At 36.5% G+C, this 20,864-nt stretch overlaps 1 protein-coding gene across 4 annotated transcripts in view; it reads right to left on the reverse strand.

Annotated features, from left to right (window-relative positions):
- Window positions 1-218: 218 nt before the first annotated feature.
- The window catches only part of MYO16 (myosin XVI), a 505,283-nt gene continuing 484,637 nt past the window's right edge, over window positions 219-20,864 (reverse strand). For all 4 annotated transcript variants that reach the window (XM_084879972.1, XM_084879970.1, XM_084879971.1 and 1 more), the window contains one exon: window positions 219-1,576. In XM_084879972.1, coding sequence (XP_084736098.1) covers window positions 1,349-1,576 — 228 coding nt within the window. In that variant the 3' untranslated portion in view covers window positions 219-1,348. The remainder of the gene's footprint in view (window positions 1,577-20,864) is intronic.

Raw genomic sequence — 20,864 nt, forward strand, 5'->3', positions numbered from 1 at the left:
TTCTATCTAGATACTCATAAAGCTTTATTTGAAAAAACAAAACAAAACAAAAAAACCTCCTAGAGCCTGAAGCTTGTAAAAATGTTATGAGAAAAAGATCAGAAGGAAGCTAGATTAATTAATTGCCCCTACGGCTCTAATCAGGAATCAGAAGCATTACTTGTGAAAGATAACTAGAAGATAACAACAACAGCAAATAAATAAAACCACAGAAGAACAAAGTTGTACCCTTTATTGGCACAGTAACTTTTCAAAGGCTGGTATGAATAGAGTCCGAGGAGCCAGACACGACGGTCTGATATCACTGCTCAGAACTCCTTGACAGCCCCCAGAAGCACATCAACAAACAGGCAGTTGCAGTACAGGAGGGCTGAGGACATACAGCAGGTGAGCCATGCAGAGGAGCTCGGAGAGGACAATTGACTTGTGATGCAGCATTGCTGCTGGAACCAGTACATCTCAGCGTGCTTATTTGCACTGTGCAGAACTTTAAATGGGTATGGCCCTTTCATCCCAACAGCTATGAATGTGAAGCCATACTTGCAGACTGACACAAAATTTCCTGTAACCTATGCTGAAGTCAGGAGATGAGATTTAACTAAAGAGCTCACAATGCACATATCCATAAATACAGCACACAGGAAGGAACTGTGTCCTGATCAATGAATGAAATATAAAACATGGGACTTGGTCCATATAGATATGCAGGGCGAAGCTAACACGACAGCAGAGTCCCCAGATTCTTAGATACTTTAGGTAAAAAAAAATGGTATGCAAAAGAAAAAAAATCTAGAAATAATTTTTAAAAATCTGTATTTTGAAGAAAGGGAGCACCACCAATTACATAAAAAACACAGTAAGAAACATGTAAATACTTTTCAGGTTTGTAATTCTGATAAAGCATAAACGCCTAAAAAGAAATAAAAACACATGTCTGGTAGGGTATATTGTATTAAAACGACTGGAGTCTGAGAAACATGTGGCCAGACCATATAGGAACAAGTGTATAGTGTGCATGGATTCCTCTTCTCCTCCACCCCTCTTTCCTCTCTCACCTCATCCATACCTTTTTATGGCCTTTCACTTGCTACATGGAGGTAGCATGGCCCTATCACCATGGAGCCTGGAAATCAGAGTGTATCCCCATGGAATGGGTAAGAACACACACACACACACACACACACACACACACACACACACACACACAAAATCTCGGGTATTTAACTTCTGTGTCCTGTGCTTTTCTGTGTAAATGTGTGGGGAGAGCACCCAGCATGTATCAGAGGCAGCCTTCCGTGGACACCGCCCGGAATCACTGGGCAGTTGTATGCTGTGAGTTGGAATCACATCACATGGTAGTGTCCCAGAACTGGGAAGGCAGCTTGCTGCAGGGGGCCCCTGCAGGCTTCTTCAGGAGCGTGGGCTTCTTGCACGGAGGTGGGGGCGGCGCTCGGGGCTCAGAGTGCTGCAGAATCTGCTGCCAGTCTTCTCCTTCCTCGCAGAGCTTTCGCCTCCAGTCCAGGAGTTCCTGCAGGGCCACACTCTCATTCTCTGAGAGCCTCAGCTGATGGATTACCTGTGGGGGAAATAGGGAGGAAGAGTAACACCAAGTATAATATATATTGAGAATGAGCGAGATGTATCATAGCAGCACCTGGTTGCCATGGGACTGGACCAGGGTCAAAAGAGGCATCATTCGTTCCCTATAAAACCCCCAGCACTCAGCAAATGGCATCCAACTGAATTGGCTGTGAGCTGCTGAATTAAGAGTGGGCGGGGGGGGGGGGGGGGCGGGGATCAGTGGAACACTTAGGATAGGTGCACTGGTTAACATGTGATATCCTTCTGGTGGTACAAGAAAGACTTAACTGTCTGTTTGCCCTCTATTATTACATACACTAGAGGCCCAGGGCATGACATTTGTGCACTGGGGGGTGAGGGGTGATCCCTGTCTGTGCCCTCTTGCAGTCTGGAACCTCTCGGGGGATGTCCGCCTGCTGGCTTAGGCCCACTCCCCACCATCAGGTGGACACACCCCCATAGGGTCCTTAGCACTGACATGGAGGTGGGAGAGGCTCCTACCACCACTGCTGCACTCGCCAGCCATGAGCCTTGCTTCTGGCTGAGTGGTGATCCCCCTGTAGGAGAGCACTAACAGCAGGGGGCAGGTGCTATTTTGTGGCAGTGAATCCAAGCTGTGATTTAAACTACCTGCTGTGTGCTCTCTCAGAGCTTGATATCACAGAGGTGAAAATTTTAGGAGCCTTTGCAGAAGAGCATCAAAATGTGCAATTGTGTCAGCTACTTCTCATTTTCTTCGGGCTTCTGAAGAGAGATGCCATGGAGAGAGCTTGCCCCTGAGCTTGCCCCTGAGCTGGTCACTTCAGGACAAGCTTGCTACAAGGATTGCCATGAGCTCCCTCTTCTGCCAGCAGCCAGTAATCCGAAACAGCTAGCTATTACAGAAATCATTTTTTTTGCTTTTTGTTTTGTATGTTTGTTTTGTTTTTCCTATCAATTCTACAGTGAGTATGCTGGTTAAAAGAATGAGATTCTAGTCATAAACAATACATGTGAGTGGGAACATTGGGAGCATTAAGAGGAAATGAGATGGCTCATCCCACCTCCAACTGGCTACTTTGTGCCAGTGCCACTTCCATCCTCTTCATCAAGACAAAAGAGAATACATCAATGCAGGACACGGGTGGTTTTCTCCCCTGTGACAACAGGCACTTGAAAGAAGCACAGGCAGTCCTTGTTCCAGGACAATTCTAAAACCACCTCCTCCGCCTGGCCACCCGAGCTTATGGCTTGCCCAGGAAGATTTTAAAGCCCAGAATCAAGTTGATGGCCAGCACATTGAGACACGGTGTTAAAACACAGAAACTATTAAGCAGAAACTAAGAGGTCAACCCCACATCTAGTGTGTATAACTAGGTTTCGGGAGCTGGTTTTTAGCAAAAGGAGTTCCCCCAATTGACTTTAAAAACAACTAGAAAATTAAAAACAACAATAAATGCCGGGACCGGTTTGGCTCAGTGGATAGAGCGTCGGCCTGCGGACTGAAGGGTCCTGGGTTCGATTCCGGTCAAGGGCATGTACCTTGGTTGCGGGCGCATCCCCAGTGGGGGGTGTGCAGGAGGCAGCTGATCGATGATTCTCTCTCATCGATGTTTCTAACTCTCTATCCCTCTCTCTTCCTCTCTGTGAAAAATCAATAAAATATATTTAAAAAAAAAAACAATAAAAAAAAACAAACCTTCTAAGTGTGGAAGACAGGACTGCGATCGTCCAGGTTCTGAAGCAGCCTCCAGGCATAGAAAGTGAGCTGCTGAAGCAGCATGCCCCACTTTAAAGGGTATTTTTCTCTAGTGTCCAGGACTGCACCATAATGACGGGAAAGGAGACATTCATTCTCCTGCTGGGAAGAACTCTCCTAAAAGCCAGATTGCCTCTGCTGTCAGGGAAGTGAGCCAAGGAAGGAGGCCAGAGGGTGTGCATAGAAACCATTTACTTACTAACACCTTAACGTACTAAATATGTGCCAGGTACTCTTCTCAGCACCTTATAAGTGGCAACTCATGCAGTCCTCCTAAGGACTCTACAAAGCATTTTGTGATGAGGAAATTGAGGCACAAAGTGGTTAAGTGATTTTTCCAAAGTCACTTGGAAAATTATGGGACCAGGCAGGCTGGGTCCAGAATCTGCTTTCTTAGTTATTATTTTACAGTGATTGTCACTTACTTAACAACTGTTATCCAGCATGCTAAAGACCTGGGTCTCTATATCACCTTCCTCTTCTTGTCTTTTTGTTTTTTTTCTAAATTGCAGTTGAGTAAAATCTGTATGTTTCCTCTATTAATGTGCTCTAGTGCCTCTATTTTTCCATTAGTATATTCTGTGTTGATTACATTTAGCTTCAGTCTCATTCACTGTATGAATAATGAATATACTGTGTGTGTGTGTATATATATATTATATATTATATATATATACATACATATATATATATATATATATATATATATATATATATACTGAGTGGCCAGCTTATTATTATCTCTGAACGCATAATAATCTGGCCATTTAGTAAGAGTGTGTGTGTGTGTGTGTGTGTGTGTGTGTGTGTGTGTTTTAGAGGCCCAGTGGATGAATTTGTGCATGAGTAGGGTCCAGCTTGCCTGGCCAGGGAACGAGGACATGGGCGGTTGGCTGGCCTGCCTGCCAGTTGAACTCCTGGTGGAGGGGACAATTTGCATATTAGCCTTTTTTATATAGGATATACACTGAGTGGCAAGATTATTATGTGTTCAGAGATCATAATAATAATAATCATCTGGCCACTATATATATATATATATATATATATATATATATATATATATTCATATTCATATTCCTTGACATACTTTCCTTATATCTCTGAAAAATGCTATTACTGGATTAATTTTATGAGAGAATATTTAATTGATGGAAGGATACCTATACCATCTCAGTTGATTATTTTCCCCAAATTTCCTTGAAAATCATTTTTTTAACAGTAATAGAACTTCATATTGATCTACAGTATTTAGGGGGGAAAAACAAGGAACTTCTTCTGCATAGAATATTGTACATCATGGCATGTTTTCACCCTCATTGTAAAATGATAAAAATGAAATGAATTACAAAAGTTGTGTTTTTAAAATATCACAAAGCTCTGGCAAAACTGAGAACTAGAGAAACCACAGTTTTGGATAGAGAGACCCTTTCTGAGTAAACAATTACTAGCTTCTTTTTTGTTTCTTTCAGGGACATTTGCCAATTATGTTCTTCTGAGGTCTAGAGAGTCCATTATAGAAGAAAGAGAATATATACAATACTTTGCAGGTGCATGGGACTAGAGAGACAAATTAAAACTTGAGAATCCTCCAATGCATGGGCATTTCCTCAAAGGGTCATTTGTTAAGTTTTTCAGATGTATGAGTAAGTGGTGCCTTGGGCCAAAAGCTTATGAGAAGTAGAGTGAAATGTCTTACAATGACAGAAATTCTTTCAGAAGCAGAAATTTAGCAGGGAGATGGTAGCCTCAAGCGCCTGACTAGTCTTATCTTAAAGACTTTAGGGCTTTAAGACTGAGTGGGGCACATGGCTGGAGACTTGGGCTTTCAAATACAGAGCTAGAGCTACAGTAAAGTTTCAGTGCTCAGAGACCTGTTAAGTTCTCAGTTTAAGCACAGGAAGGTGCAAGCTGAGGACAAAAGGAGAACCAGAGGTAAACTGGTTCCCCAACACAACTAAATTTGTGATTGGACTGATGTGATCACCCTTGCCTTTTCTTCCTAACAAAGGATGGTGATAAACTTTTGTGTAGAAAACATCATCTATGGAATCTATAATTTATTTGCACACAATGCTTACCATGCAATCAGAAATTACTATACATGTGAAGAGATAAGGAAATTCACCAAAATTCAAAAGATAAAACAGATTCACAAATGATTCAGATTTAGAGTTAGCAGGTAAAGACTAAAATGCCTATGATTAAATATTTACAAGAACTGAGGGAAAAAAGGCAAATGTAAGAAATCACAGAATGAACATAAGCATAAAAGAGTATCTGAAGTAGATGAGATAAAAAGAATGTGGCCAAGCTATTGTCCAAGCTATTTCCAAAGCTCTATATAGCATCAATGCACATTTTTAATCAGCTCAGTAAACCACATATAAAAGATAAACATACACAGCATCACCACAATAAGAAAATACAATTCATATCATATTAAAAATGCCAAAGACCAAAGACAAAAGAAGGAGTAAACTTCAAAAATCCAGATGAAAAGACACATTATTTTCAAAGAAATGACAATGAGAGCAAAAGTTGATTGCTAAATACTAGTAGTAACATTGGAGGACAGACAATAACAAATCGGAGGTTAAAGTACTGAAAGGAAGTAATTCAACCTGGAATTCTGCTCTCAAAAATGAAAATGAAATAAAAATGTTTTTTGAGAAACAAAGATGAGGTAACTTGGCATCTACAGTCTTATGCATAACTTGTGTTGTTTTGAAGATGAGAAAAATGATACCACGTGGAAAAAATGGAAATTTTAGAGAAAAGGAAAAACAGTGGGATTAAATACATGGGTGCATATAAGTCATATGTTTGCAAGGTTTTATGGACTTAAACTATATGTAAAACAAGAATGGATGCCACCAAAAACTACAAAAGCCAGGAGGGGTTACATGGAGCAGAGGCTGTAAAGTTCTAGCAGTATTAGGAAAACGGTACGAGTAATAAAATCTGTTAAAATGCAATAAATACGGTATATGTTTTATTGGTGAAACTACAAAAATAGTAAGAACATATAATAAATAAGTGAAATAAATACTCAATTAATCTAAAAAAAATGCAAGGAAGGTAAAAAAGAATAAAAAATGGAATCAACTTCTAACAAAACAGTAAAGCATAAAAACTAGACAAACAGAACCTAGATCTCACCCAGTAGTTGGCATTGCTCTTCTGTGGCCTGATGGCATGTGCTGGCTCTATCTCCATACTACTGTGAACATGCAACTGTCCTCATACCAAGCAAGTACAAAATACACCCATTTTATATTTCTTCTCAGTCCTAGGCTCTTGCCAGCAGGTTTGCATAGTGACCAAAAACATGCACTAGGTGTGACCCTCTATGAGAACCTTCATGATAGGAACAGATTTGCAGATTGAGTCACTCCATAGAGGCTACCCCAATCTGCTGAGAGTGACGGCTGGTCTGAACTAGCTCAGTGGGAGAGATTGTGGCATACAATGTTTCAAGTCCTCTGAGTCATTGCTTCACTTAAAAAAAAAAAAAAAAAAAAAAAGAAAGAAATGCTCTCTACCTTTTCAAAGCTTCTCAGTATTTATTTAAAAAATCTGAATTCCCAAGTATATTATAAAAGGAGAAACTTGTACACACACACCATGAGAAAGCACTTTCTTAACGAAGGTATTGATGTCTTGAATAATGTAGTGAGCACAGAAGAATGCCATCTTTGAGTCAATGACCAAGAGCTCTCTAGGCTTCCCTGATAAGCACAAATTTGACTGATGTTTGCAATAATCAACTCATGCTCAGAATAAACCCTTTTATTGAGAGAGCTCATGGAACTTTATTTTCTATTATGGAGATTAATAGGTATTGAATACAATTTAATAGGCATATAAAGATAGTTGCCAGGATGGCATAAAGGAGATGCTAAAATATTAACATTATTGATCTTCAATTATAAAAACAAAATAGAATTTTCATAGATTATTTTTAAATGAAAGTTAAAATTCTATGTAAGAATAGCTGATAGGTCATTACTATCAACGCTGAAGTTCAGAGGGCATTTTGAAACCGTGATCTATGAGACAATAGACAGAAGATCAGAAGATGAGGACAGTGTCCTTTGACTAATGGTGTTTAATCTTTCTAGATTCACAAATTTATTAGATTGTGAGGTATAAGAATGGTAGTTGTTACAGTTAAGAGCTTTCATATTTTAAAATATCAAATATAGTTATAAATATTACCTAAATGGTAGTCAAGTAATATATAAGCAGCAAAAAGTATTTATAATATTATTCAGCACTATAAAACATCTAAATGGTGTTTCTCCAGTCTTTAAATTTCACAACCTGTTGCTAATAACAAACACGCTCACAGATTCCCTTACTAATATTGGATATTTCACAAAAATATTATCATTGAAAAGGAAGTAACAATTTTTAACAATAATTTTAGTATTGATTTGAAAAGGAAGCACTTACTTTCTGAAAGAGAAGAAGTAACTCTGGGATTAGGGATGCTGCTGGCAATGTGGGCTCAGAACAACTGGGTCCCCCAGGTCTCATTTATGTGGATTTGTTTATAGGATACTGTATTGGTGTATTTTAACTTAAATCTTGTTTTCCACTGTTTTAAAAGATACATTTCCACCACACTTATTTATTTTCTGGCATGTTTTATATAATAGTGTTTGTACACAAAACCACCTTTCAGAACCAGAAGGCAAGTGTTATAACTAAGAAATAAAGTATCCTATACATCTGAACCTTTGGGTATGAAATGATCTGCTTTTAAAAGAACTTTTTAAAAATTGTTTAAGGTATTATATATGCGTCCTTATTTCCCCATTGCGCCCCCCAACCCTCCCACTCATGCTCTTACCTCCCTTTTGTCTGTGTCCATTTGTCTTCCATGCATACAGGTACTTTGGTTGATCTCTCCCCTTTACCCCCACTCTTCCCTACTTTCTCGCTGATATTTGAAGGTCTGAAAGATGCTTCTCTAAAAGCAACTTACACAAGTGTCTTAATGTGCTGCCCATGGCATAGAGATGGAGTGAGAAAAAAGAGGGAGTGTTTTGTTTTTAACCTTTTTTATTTTCTCTTCATATCATTTACCTGGGCAAGCAAACACTATGGACAAAGGTCTGTAGAGACTTACCTCATAGAGGTGGCAACTTGTTTTTTTTTTTAATTTGAGAGAGAGAGAGAGAGAGAGAGAGAGAGAGAGAGAAATGCGCTGACCAGAAATCAAACCCACCATCTTTGATGCATGGGAAGATGTACCAAGCAGCAGAGCCACACCAACAAGGGGAACTTTTGAACTAAATTTTGAAAGTTGAGATGGTCAATCAGATGGAAATGAGTGGAATCAGGGAGAGGTATTTCTACAAGACTTGATATAGACATTGGACTTCATTCTTTAACAGGAAATTACAATCCTATGAAGATGTTGAGGCTGGTTGAACAGAGACAGTATATTTAACAACCTGGACTCCTGTGTCAGAGGACCTGGATTGGAATCCTAAGTTTTCTACCTAATAGTTGTGTAACCTTGCAGAAGTCTATCAGCTTCCAAATCTATAAATTGGGATCACAATACTAATAATCTACCTCAAAAGGACAAAAGGAAGAGTAATTGTTATATGAGCTACATAAAAGTGAGAGCTCTATAAAATGTGGACTATTATGACTTTGTCATTGTTAGCTATTTGAAGTGAAAAAATCTCTAAACATTTTGAATTATACCCTGTTTCCCCTAAAATAAGACAGTGGCTTATATTAATTTTTTCTCCCAAAGTTGTGCTAGGTCTTATTTTCAGAGGATGTCTTATTTTTGGGGAAACAGGGTAGTTATTCTAATGACTCAGTCAGACACTGTTAAATGTAACCACTTCTCACAATTTAGGTTTCTATATAAACATAATATAGTCTTGCCCAGCTGATGTGGTTCAGTGGTTGAGTATTGACCCCATGAAGCAGGAAATTATGGTTTGATTCCCAGTCAGGGTACATGCCTGGGTTGTTGGCTCAATCCCTAGTAGGGGGCTAGCAGGAGGCAGCAGACCAATGAATGATTCTCTCTCATCATTGATGTTTCTATCCCTCTCCTTTCCCTTCCTTTCTGTGAAATCAATAAAACATATTTAATAAATAAATATAACATATTTATATTGACATGTTATTAACATGAACCTCTTAAAACACTGAGCAATATGTTGGATTTATACATAACTATGATTTACATTTGATTTTAAACTAAATAAAGTTATTCAGAAAAAATGATTAAAGGTCTAGAGGTTTTTGAATTTTAGGAGAAAAGTAAAAAGGGTATACACAGATTTTTGTGAATAATTTAAGCAACTGTTAACTTTTTTTGAAATTTGGGTTTGATATATATTTTCAGGGGTCCTTAAGTTATTGGAACAATCTAAGATTTTTGCATTTTGATTTTTATTATATTTTTAAAAAATTATGTAATTGTACTTTAAGTCATTTGAATCCCTACTTTTTAAGCTGGCAGTTAGTGAGACTTAATTTTCTGAACTAGTATTTTCTTTACAAGCAGATTGACACAAGTAATATTATTTGTATTCTTGCAGGTTAAGAAGAAAAAGTGATATATTTAATATGCAAGTAGGCATTATTTTCCAAGGAAAAGCTAAACAATCTAACAGTGTAGGTTGTACACAACTCAAATAGAAAAAAAGGTGACAGATACTTGGGTAAAACCAACTGCACAACATGGTAAAAGTGTCCCAAAGTTCATGGAAACTGTGTCAGTAACATCTTCATATTTCAACAGTAATTTCATGTCAGCTAAACAGAATCATATTTAATATAAAATGTAGAAAACAATTTTTTTTGCTTTTGTAGGTTTCTGTTCTACTGAATTTTTATTTATTTTTTTATTTATTTTTTAAAATATATTTTATTGATTTTTTACAGAGAGGAAGAGAGAGGGATAGAGAGTTAGAAACACCAATGAGAGAGAATCATCGATCAGCTGCCTCCTGCACACCCCCCACTGGGGATGTGCCCGCAACCAAGGTGCATGCCCTTGACCAGAATCGAACCCGGGACACTTCATTCAGCAGGCTGACGCTCTATCCACTCAGCCAAACTGGTTTCAGCTCTACTGAATTTTTAAATGTGCCTTGGTTTTTACAGCTCTAATAAGAGCTAAAAGAATAAAGACATTTTATGTAACATCTTAATTAACATTACAATAAAGTAATTTAAGAAATGTTAAGAATCAAGGACACTTTTTTTAATTAAAAAGGATCATATATATTATCAAAGTGAGAAAAATACTAATCAATTTGAGCAGAATTTCCTATGAGTAGAATTAATTACTATTTGATAAGACTATGGGTGTCCTAGAGTCCAAAATGAGTAAATCAGTCTCTACCCTGCACAATGCATCCAGTTCACTTACATGGAGGGTTTGAAAGGAATTAACGTGTGAATGCCTGAATAATGATATATGTTTGAGAGAAGGAACAGACGTTACCACAATACAAGCATACCTCATTTTATTGCCCACCCCTGATACTGTGTCTTTTACAAATTGAATGTTTGTAGCGATTCTGCTTCAAGAGGACAATTTTTCTATAGCCTCAAATTATGGTTAGTACTTTTCAGCAATAAAGTATTTTTAACTAAGGTATGTACATTGTTTTTTAGACATAATGTAATCACACACTTAATAGACTACAGTATACTATAAACATAACTTACAAACATTGGGGAACCAAAAATTTTGTGTAACTTGCTTTATTGCCATATTTTAATGATTACTGTATTGCACAGAGGCCCCTTGTCCCTTCTGCCACATGAGGACAGAGTGATAACTCTGCTACCTGTAAGATAGCCCTACCCTGGCTGTGCTGGCTCTCTGATCTCAGACTTCCAGCCTCTAGAACTGTGAGGAATACATTTCTATGGTCTACAAGCCACCCAGTCTGAGGTGTTTTATTACAGCAACCCGAAAGGATTAAGGCATCTTATGCCCCAAAATTATTATTTTTGGATAGCATGGGTAAAAAATTGTATTATTCTATAACATAAAACCCAAGCTTCTAGAAAATGGCACAGGCTGTCAACTTAAAAGCCTTTGAAAATAAAATCCTTTGATAGAGAATTTAATAATATATTATACCTTACTCTGTGATTTTTATTTTGAATTTGACATTTGAAAGAGATCTGAAAGCTGCAGTGTTTGTGATTCAGTATAAGAAAGCACCGAGTCACAGTTTACAAGAAGCTGGGACAACCTGGTATCTCAAAGAAATTGACAAAAGGACCCACTCCACAGAGGTCAGAGAGTATTATTCATGCCATCCCCATGTGGGCTGCATGTAAGGAGGGGTGTCATATAGTGAATATCAGTGTTTAATTTACACCCCATTCGTTTACACCATCTGAAATAGGGCTTTTGTTGTAGCTGTAACTGCTCATTTTCCTTTCTATTTTTTAGGATGGATTACAAAAGGGAGCTAAACCATTCACCTTTAATAAATAGGTATGCCTCATACCACCCCATTACAAGCTCCCAGCACATGTGAACAGATACAGAAATGATCTGGGTCCAAAGTCATTTCATTATGGGCTATGATACCCATCCTCAAATAAAATCCCTGACTTTCAGCAGATTTTTAGCAAGAATATTCTTTCATTGAAATAGTAATCCTTAGAAATAGTGCTACTTAACACACTGATGATTACTACCTCAACAACTCAGTATGGGTGTTAAAACAATGCTTTTATTTTGTTATTGAGAAAATCTTGTTGATTTAATATTTAGCAGTGCAAGATATGAATGTAGTTTCTATTTTCCCACCTGGATTTGTGAAGTATTTGTCCAAGAGATATCAATTAGATATGAAGAGTTTGGTAAAGAGTTATTAATAAAAACTGAGTTCATGCAAATTTTATATCTAAGATGGGACATTTATAATGACTTCACTTACTTCTAGAGGTTAAAAACCACTAAATCTCTCACAACCTAGAGGAACACACAATATAATTTGAAGGCTTAATGAAGTTTATTACTTAATACATCTATTTACTAAAGGCTTTCTATTGTCATTAATAGAGTTTTATGAGATGAGCTAATTAAAAAGGAGATATAAATTTTCTCCACGTCCTGTGGATATTCATTTCTATGAATAATATTAATAAATGAAAATTAATAACTTGCTGCTGATTTTTACCTTAAGTCTTTCCCTTCTAGGACAAAAATAGCCTTTGTTAAATAATTCATATGTAAAATCATGTTGCTGTTCATTTGTCACAGAATTGATTTTTCTATTGACTATTCACCCAGAGGTGAAAAGAGGCATTTACTGACATTTATGGAAATTAAAAGAAGGAAACATCTTGACTGAATTGTGAATATTAGTGTTTCAAATGCAAATCCCATTTCCACTTCATGCTAACAAGATGTTGGAAGAAAAATGTTAAAAAACGAAACTCGAAAATCACAGTTTGTAAAACTAAAGTTTATCTGAGTATCTGAGTACGTCCTGAAATGTGGCATAAAATAAAATGTGATTCAAAAAGTCTTTGACTAAATGGTTGTATATTTCTATACTTCTAAAAAAAAAAAAAAAAAAAAAAGAAAGAAAGAAAAAAATTGGAAGTGAAAATGATATCATTATAATTAACTAGTTATTAATAATAGGAAAGGAGCAAAGGGAAGGCCACCACCAGCAGAGGAAACCACATAGGTAAGGTAGATGCATGCCCAGTTGGGTGAGATAAGGAAGATACTTGCCTATCAATCACACCTAGAGACAGAAATGGTTGGCCAGATGGGCTTGAAGATTTGAGATACATAATCCCCTGGACAAAGGGGCTCACTCTCTTGTGCTCTGGGTACTCTTGGGACTCTTATTTCATGGGGCACACTCCCCTGATTCTCTTGCATTTACCCAAATGGCCCATAGCCATGTGGACCACACAAGCAATAAACAGATGGCGGCAGAGAAATAAAAGCAAAACCAGCTTCATGCTGAACTAGACCCAGCTCCAACGTGGAAAGGGAACTCTCGACAGTGGCTCTGATTTGAACTCTACTGAAATCCCAGCTATATTTCTTCTATGACTGGACTAAGGGAAATGGGACTTTGGAAAACCAGAACTGTAATTCCACAGAATTAAGGCTTTCTATCATATTTCATCCTCCCATGGGGACCTCCAGAAATGCTTATTCCAGTGGTGCCCTAAGAAACTCACTCCCACTAGCTACAAGGGGAGATGAGGCATGTTTCCCTCCGGTAACAAAAACAGCATCTCTGGTTTAGGTAAACATAGTTGACCCTTCCAAATTTAGAAATAGGCATTTATACAGCAGCCCAATTAAGTTTATTCTATTATAGCTCTTTTGCTTCCTTTTGTTTCCTAAGGGTTGAACAAAGGGGGAAAATATCCCGTAAAAGGCGTGTCATAAATTCTATTGGGAACAAGAGTAGCTAATCTGAACAACCAGCAGTGAGGGTGGGAAGACAAGATTTTAATTTTTTACCTTATCTGTACACTCTGATTTATTTTAAAAATTAACTGCAATTCTTTACTATTTTAAGAAGTAATAGTACATTGGAACAGATTTAGTATAATTTAAATGGACATTTATTTGCATTTTGCAGCTGATTTTAAGTTCGTAGCTGTGAATAAAAAATGGACTCTGATGTGTGAATGCATGTTTCTATTAATGGAAAGTTATAAAATAGAAATTTAAAATTGTACTGCACACCATGTGATATAATTAATTTGTGACATTTTAGAATATGGATTTTGTATGAGCTCTGGTTGCCTACTTTAATTCATTTTAAAAATGGCAGTATAAGTGACTAGTAGATTATAGAAAATATTTAAAACATATATTTAGAATATGCTTATAGTAATGACATATTATAGTAATGGGGTTCAAATCAAGGAACTATATGAAAAAACATAAATCTTTATATTGGAAACAGAAAGCATGAGTATTGTAATTTCTTTGAAAATATTTTTCTTGGGATATAGGACTCACTTAAAGTATCAGAAGGTATTACTGAGGAAAATTAATCTACTAAATTTTATCTCTCTAAAGAATAAGTCTGTTGATATAATTTGCTTTTCAAAAATCTTCAATACTGTTGCTTTACACTAGTCTAAACAATCAAATCCACACACCTTAGCATGTTACATAAAGTCTTATATTTCTGCCCACAATAATTATCCGAGCTTCATTATCATCCATTCTCACATAAACTCTATGTGTCAGTGTAGTCTGTTGTACCAGAACATATCTATAATTACATTTATCTTCTCTACCATAGTTTCAGTCCAAATGACTAAACATAGAATCCTCTGAAGTTTCCAAGGCCCAGCTCTAAAAGTCATTTCATGATATTGTTTTGTATTTTGAATCATTTTCACATGTTATTATTCTAATAGATTTTATAACCATATGAAATAAGCAGGTTAATTTTTATTAAACATTTCATAGACACTTAAATTCATCTCTTTTTTAAAAAATGTATTTTTTATTTTTTTGTAGATATTGCTTATGGTTTTTGTTCATATTTGTTGTATACATAGCCTTTTTTAGCAGTAAATCATGTTTTATTATTTGAATCATATTTATTGTTTAAAGTATTACAAATAGTAGTACATAGTACATATGTCTCCCTTTTTCCCCAATTTACCTTCCCCTGGCCTGCCTTATGATTTCAGAGAGAGGACGGTAAAGAGAGAGAGAGAGAGACAGGAACATCCATGATGAGAAAAATCATCAATCAGCAGTCTCCTATATGTCCTCTACTGGGAATCGAGCACGCAACCTGGGCATGTGTCCTGACCTGGAATCAAACTGTGACCTCTGGTTCATATGTACTCATTTCGAGACAATATGGTTAATAAATTGTTATTGGGATTTTTTTCTGGATTAAAAGGATGCATAGGACACAAAAATAAGAAAGGACATTTGGGTTGAATGGTACAAGGAATGGTGCTCATACTTTTGTTGATGTCTGCCTTTACAATTACAAAATACACAAGACAGAGAAAAGCACCTTGAAGTGCTAGTAGGACTTCAGAGTTGGCTTTGAAGTAGCAATGGAGCTCTGAGTAAGTCTTTCCCCTACTTGTTTAATTAGCCAACTTCTTAATTTGTGTTGTTTTGTAGCAGTTAACCTGTTAAGTTATTAATTTCTTAAGATATTTTTTTCTGGAAACAACCACAATCTGTATGTCGGCCTGTGCACCAAAGGGTTATGGATTCTATTTCCAGTCAAGGAACATACTTGGGTTGTAGGTTCATTCCCTGTCCCAAGTCAGGGGATCCTTTGAGAGGCAACCAGTTGATGTATCTTTCTCACAGATGTTTCTCCCTGTTTCTCTCCACTGTCCCTCCCTCCCTTCCACTCTCTATGAAAAAACAATGGGGGAAAATAATCTTCAGGTGAGGATTAACAAAAGAAAAACAAAAGAATTAAGTTGGTGGGAACACTATTGATCATTATATTTTGTGTTAAATTCTGTGATAAGCAATATTCCAATAATTCTATCATCAGAAGATATAAACATGTATTGTTATTGAAGGAATAACAATACATGTAATGAAGGCTAGGCTTAGTTGAGTAAATAATATTGCTCATCAGCAATATGTAAAATATTAAGCCAAATAAATGATGAAGGGTGATGGTTACTCAAGATAGTATAATAGGCAGACTACAAATTCCAGTGGCTGACACAAAAGAAATATATTACTTGGAGTAAGGCCAAGATTGTTTCTGATTATGAGTGCTTTACATCTTCTTAGGCCTTGGAGTATTCTGTACCCAGATTTTGGATGGGAAAGGACATGGAAAAGTCATAGCAAAGGGAGGTTTGTATGAGTCAAGCTACAAAGTGGCTAATATCACTATGACTTCCATTCCATTGGCTAGATCTCAGTCACATGACTATTCCTAACCACAAGGGAGGCTGGAAAATACAGTCTATCTGTAAGACAGTCATGGTTACAGGTACATATGCTAGACAAAATAGGGAAAGAAAAACAGAATTCAGGAGGATTAGGAAGGAAAAAAATAATATTTTGCCAAAGTAAGCAACATTTAAAAGCAAATATATTAAATCAAAACTTTGCTCTAAAAATAGATAATAAAAAATAACCTGCAAACATATAAAATTAATTTAAATCCACTTGGGCTTCAAATTCTATACTTTAAATGTCATTGACTTTTATCACACTTCTTTGCAATTTATTCTGAAACTCAAAATGACAGTTTCAAATAATAACAATCATAAAAATCAGGGAAGAATCGGGTCTACACGGCCTAGTAAAGTAAAAATTAAATTCTTTAACCAACATTAGCTGATTTTGTTCCAGCACAATGGAACAAGATACTATATTTAAGAAATCAGGAAACTGGGATCTAGTTGTCTATCTTCCATTTTTGTTAACTTGAGCAATAATACAGCTAATTATCTCATGTTTTTCGCTTACAGAAAAGGCAAATACTTACCCATCACTTATACTCTAAGCAGACTAAAGTTTGAAAAAATGGTAAATGATTTTGAAGATAATATAATTTATAATAATAAAAGCATTATATGCTAATTAGACTGGACATCCTTCTGTCCTTCCATCCTTCTGGATGAAGCTGGGGCTGTAAGGGAAGCCTGGGTCCCAGATGCAGCTGGAAGGAAGCTCGGGTCTCAGGTGCCAGAGGGAAGCTGTTGCTAGCAACCAGGGAGGGCGGTAGTGGGGGGGGGGGGCGCTAAGCCTACTATTGCACGAATTTCATGCATTGGGCCTCTAGTATATTCATAATTGATATTTTATATTTAGCCTGTTGCTGATTTTATACTTAGCCTATTGCTGTAGTTTATAACTTAAAAGTACCCCTTTTTTAGAATTAACATTTTACAATTAATGGTAATTTCAACTTCCCTTCATTTAAAGATTTAAATTAATGATTAATTTCAACTTTCCTTCACTGGCCATTTTGCAATTCAGATATGCTTCTGTCTCAGGACCTTTGCTGTTTTTTACTTGAAATGTTCTTCACACATATTAACTTTCTCCTTGAATTCCTTAATTTTTGCTCAATGAAGCTTTTGTACACAATCTGACTTAAAATTACAACACAACCCAATCTTCCTCTATACCAACCTTGTCACAACTACTTTTGCTTATCCTGTTTTGCTTTTTAAAAAATAATTTAACAGTAGTCACTTCATTATCCATGGTGGATACATTCCAAGATCTCTAGTGGGTGCCTGAAACTGCAGGTAATACTGAACCATACACACATATACTTTTTTTGTGTGGGGTTTTTTTGTTGTTAATCCTCACCCAAGGATATTTTTTTCATTGGTTTTTCAGAGAGAGTGAAAGGTAGAGGAGAAACAGAAAGAAAGGAATATGTTGCTGAAGGATGCCCAGGACCAAACCAGAGATGGTCAGACCTGTATTACCACTATTTGTCCACCAACCACATCTGAAATATCATGGCTGACATGTACACATAAGAAACTGTTTGACATTGAAATTGGGACTCAAAAGAACTGTTGGTCCAGAAAGGAACTCACTACAGACTGATTCATTTGCCTCTCAGCATAACCATTATGGCTTGTCTCAGTTTAGGTTCTTACAAGGCTATGTCTTGGATCACATGATCTCACACATCTAGAGGAAATAATGAACAACATAGACTGAGGAACAAAAACAGGCCCAGAGAAAGAGAAGCAGAGATCAGACTCTCAAACCTCAGAGGGAAAGTAGGGGAGGGTGAGGAGAAGGGGGAGAGATCAACTAAAGAACTTGTGTGCATGCATGTGGGCCTAGCCAGTGGCCATGGACAACAGGAAGGTGGGGGCATATTTGGGGAAGGGTTTGGGATTGGAATGGGGAAGATGAGGACAATTATGTGATACCATATCAATAAAATTAAAAAGAAAAAGAAAGGAAGGAAGAAAAGAATATGGATATAATAAAAACACATATCAATTGGTTGTCTCCTGCACTCGCCCCTCCCCACACCCTGAGTGCACAAATTTCATGCAGCAGGCCTCTAGTATGAATATAAACAGGGTTATATGTATTAAAACTGTGTATGTCATTCTTTATGAGCAATATAAGGGATCTTCCAAAGTCAATCATTTTTTATTGTGACTCTCACATTACATGCCAACTTTAGAACCTAATTACCATATAAAATGTGACATTAATATCCTCTAATCAATGAGGCAACTGCCTGTGATCCTATTTACCAAGTCTACTGGTACATTTTTAACATGGGCGTGAATTATAGAATTTGATGAATTCAAGAATATTCTATCAGTCTGCTTTCTATTAATCCTCCTGAGGCTGCTACTGGTTGATAATTACATAGAGCTGGCAATTTATTAAGGACATTGCATTTGGAATACAGAAATGATTAAGATGTATTCAGTGTGTTCTCTCTATGTTCAGAAGTCTATTAGGGTCTACTTACATGATTATAATACAACAAAATAATTTGTATAAAAGAGATTTGTATTATAGAGTCACAGGAACCAATTTACAGAGGCAGCTACCTACAATTGCTTGGAAGGGGTGTCCAAGAAAGGGCATCAAGAGGAAAGTAATGTTAAAGAAGCATCTGGAAGGCCAATGATAAATGTGGAGTACAGTCCATTTCTGGCAATGTACTCAGAAGTCGGAGGAAGTCAGCAGCATGGTCCTATGTTGTATAAAGTGTGGAAAATTATTATCAGCATAGAAAAATATAACTTAAATTATTAATTTTCACTATTTTCAAAAATTAATGTCAAGTAGCTTAAATTCTAACTATTAAAAAAACTAATCTTTAAAAACATATATAGAGAAATATATATTTATAGCAGCAGAGTAAGAGAGGTATTTTTTTTCCCTTTTTCATAAGAAAGATATCCTTGAATAGGACAAGAAAAGCACAGCCCATAAAGATAAAGATCAATTGATTTGACATAGTAACATTATAAATTTATGCGTGATAAATATATAAGCGGGGCCAAGATGAAGCAATCCCACTACAGCCTATTTCCCTCACTGATTATAACTAAACGTTTAGAAAAATCGATGTGAGGATTCAGAAAAGTAAACAAAAGCAAGTGAATTGTGGAGGTAATAAAAACTTAGAGACTTAAAGAAGAATAAAGACATATTCTAATGAAGATAACAACCTTTATGGTGGAATGACCAGAACGACTGGTTGCTATGATGTGCACTGATCACCAGGGGGAAGATGCTCAACAGAGGAGCTGCCCCCTTATGGTCAGTGCGCTCCTACAGCAGGAGCGCCTCTTAACCAGAAGCCAGACCCATGGCTGGCGAGTGCAGGGGTGGTGGTGGGTGCCTCTCCTGCCTTAGCGGCAGTGCTAAGGAGTGACTAGCCAAGAGGTAAGGATCAAAGGGTCACGGATTGTGAAAGTGTACAGGCCAGGCTGATGCCCTCCCACCCACCCCTGAGCACAAATTTTGTGCATCAGGCCTCTAGTATTCCATAACAAAGTATTTTTGAAAATTGCATAGATGACATATATACTTCAGCAAAATCCCAGATAAATGTTGGGTCCTGTTGATTCAATATAATCTCCTACACATTTAGATAGTATCTTTCTATTGGAATCAGGATTGATGTTCAGAATATTGACCTTGAAAAAGGGGAATATTATAATAATAGTGGCAAACTCTTTTTCAGCATTTATTATATTATAAAAAAAGGCAGCATGCTTTACATGTTACATATATTATCTCTAATAAATCTGAAAAATTATTACTACTTTCTATACTCACATGTTAAATAACAGAACGGGATTCATACCTAGGTCTTTTGTTCCTTTTATTTAAAAAAATTAATTGAATTAATATTGAAATTCATAAGTTAATCAGAATTTATGCTTAATCACATTTTCTCAGTTGCATTGTTACTCGCTCCCTTATGCAATAGTGTTGGCTAATTGCAGATTTCCCATCTGGAAGGTAAGCATGCGGAGATTTCAAAGATCTTTCCTCTTCTTAAAACATATCACTATCCTCATTTTTCATTCTTTTAATATTTCTTAAAATTGAGTTATCTTCATTGATCATAGTCAGTGTCTTCACTAGGAAAACTATGCACGAATATGGTGTGACTTTTATGAAGGAAAAATGCAAAGTATAGGATTTGGTTTTGTTGTCCTTTTTTTCTTCTAACTTTTATATATTATACAAGATATGTCCTTTTTTCTGTTGAAAAGCTGCCATTTATCTCATACCATCAAATTAATTTCACTGCTTTCATCTCTTGCACATAATATGGAAGTAATGAGTGGTGCATACTGATTCCTAGGAACTTCAGCTGTGTGAAAGCATCTATGCTAGATCTTCATCTGTTTGTAGCTTCTGAATGAAACACATATATATTTCCTTTGAAATGGTTATCTATTTTTTTCCTACCATAGGCGTTAGAGCTATCCCTTTATAAGGATTAAAATAAATGTCTAGATGTAGTTATGTAACATTTTCTTTTCCATGCCACAGTACATTTCAAAGCAGGTCTATGTTACAAATAAA

The sequence above is a fragment of the Pipistrellus hanaki genome, assembly GCF_964339955.1.
Source record: "Pipistrellus hanaki genome assembly, chromosome: 3".
NCBI lineage: Eukaryota > Metazoa > Chordata > Mammalia > Chiroptera > Vespertilionidae > Pipistrellus > Pipistrellus hanaki.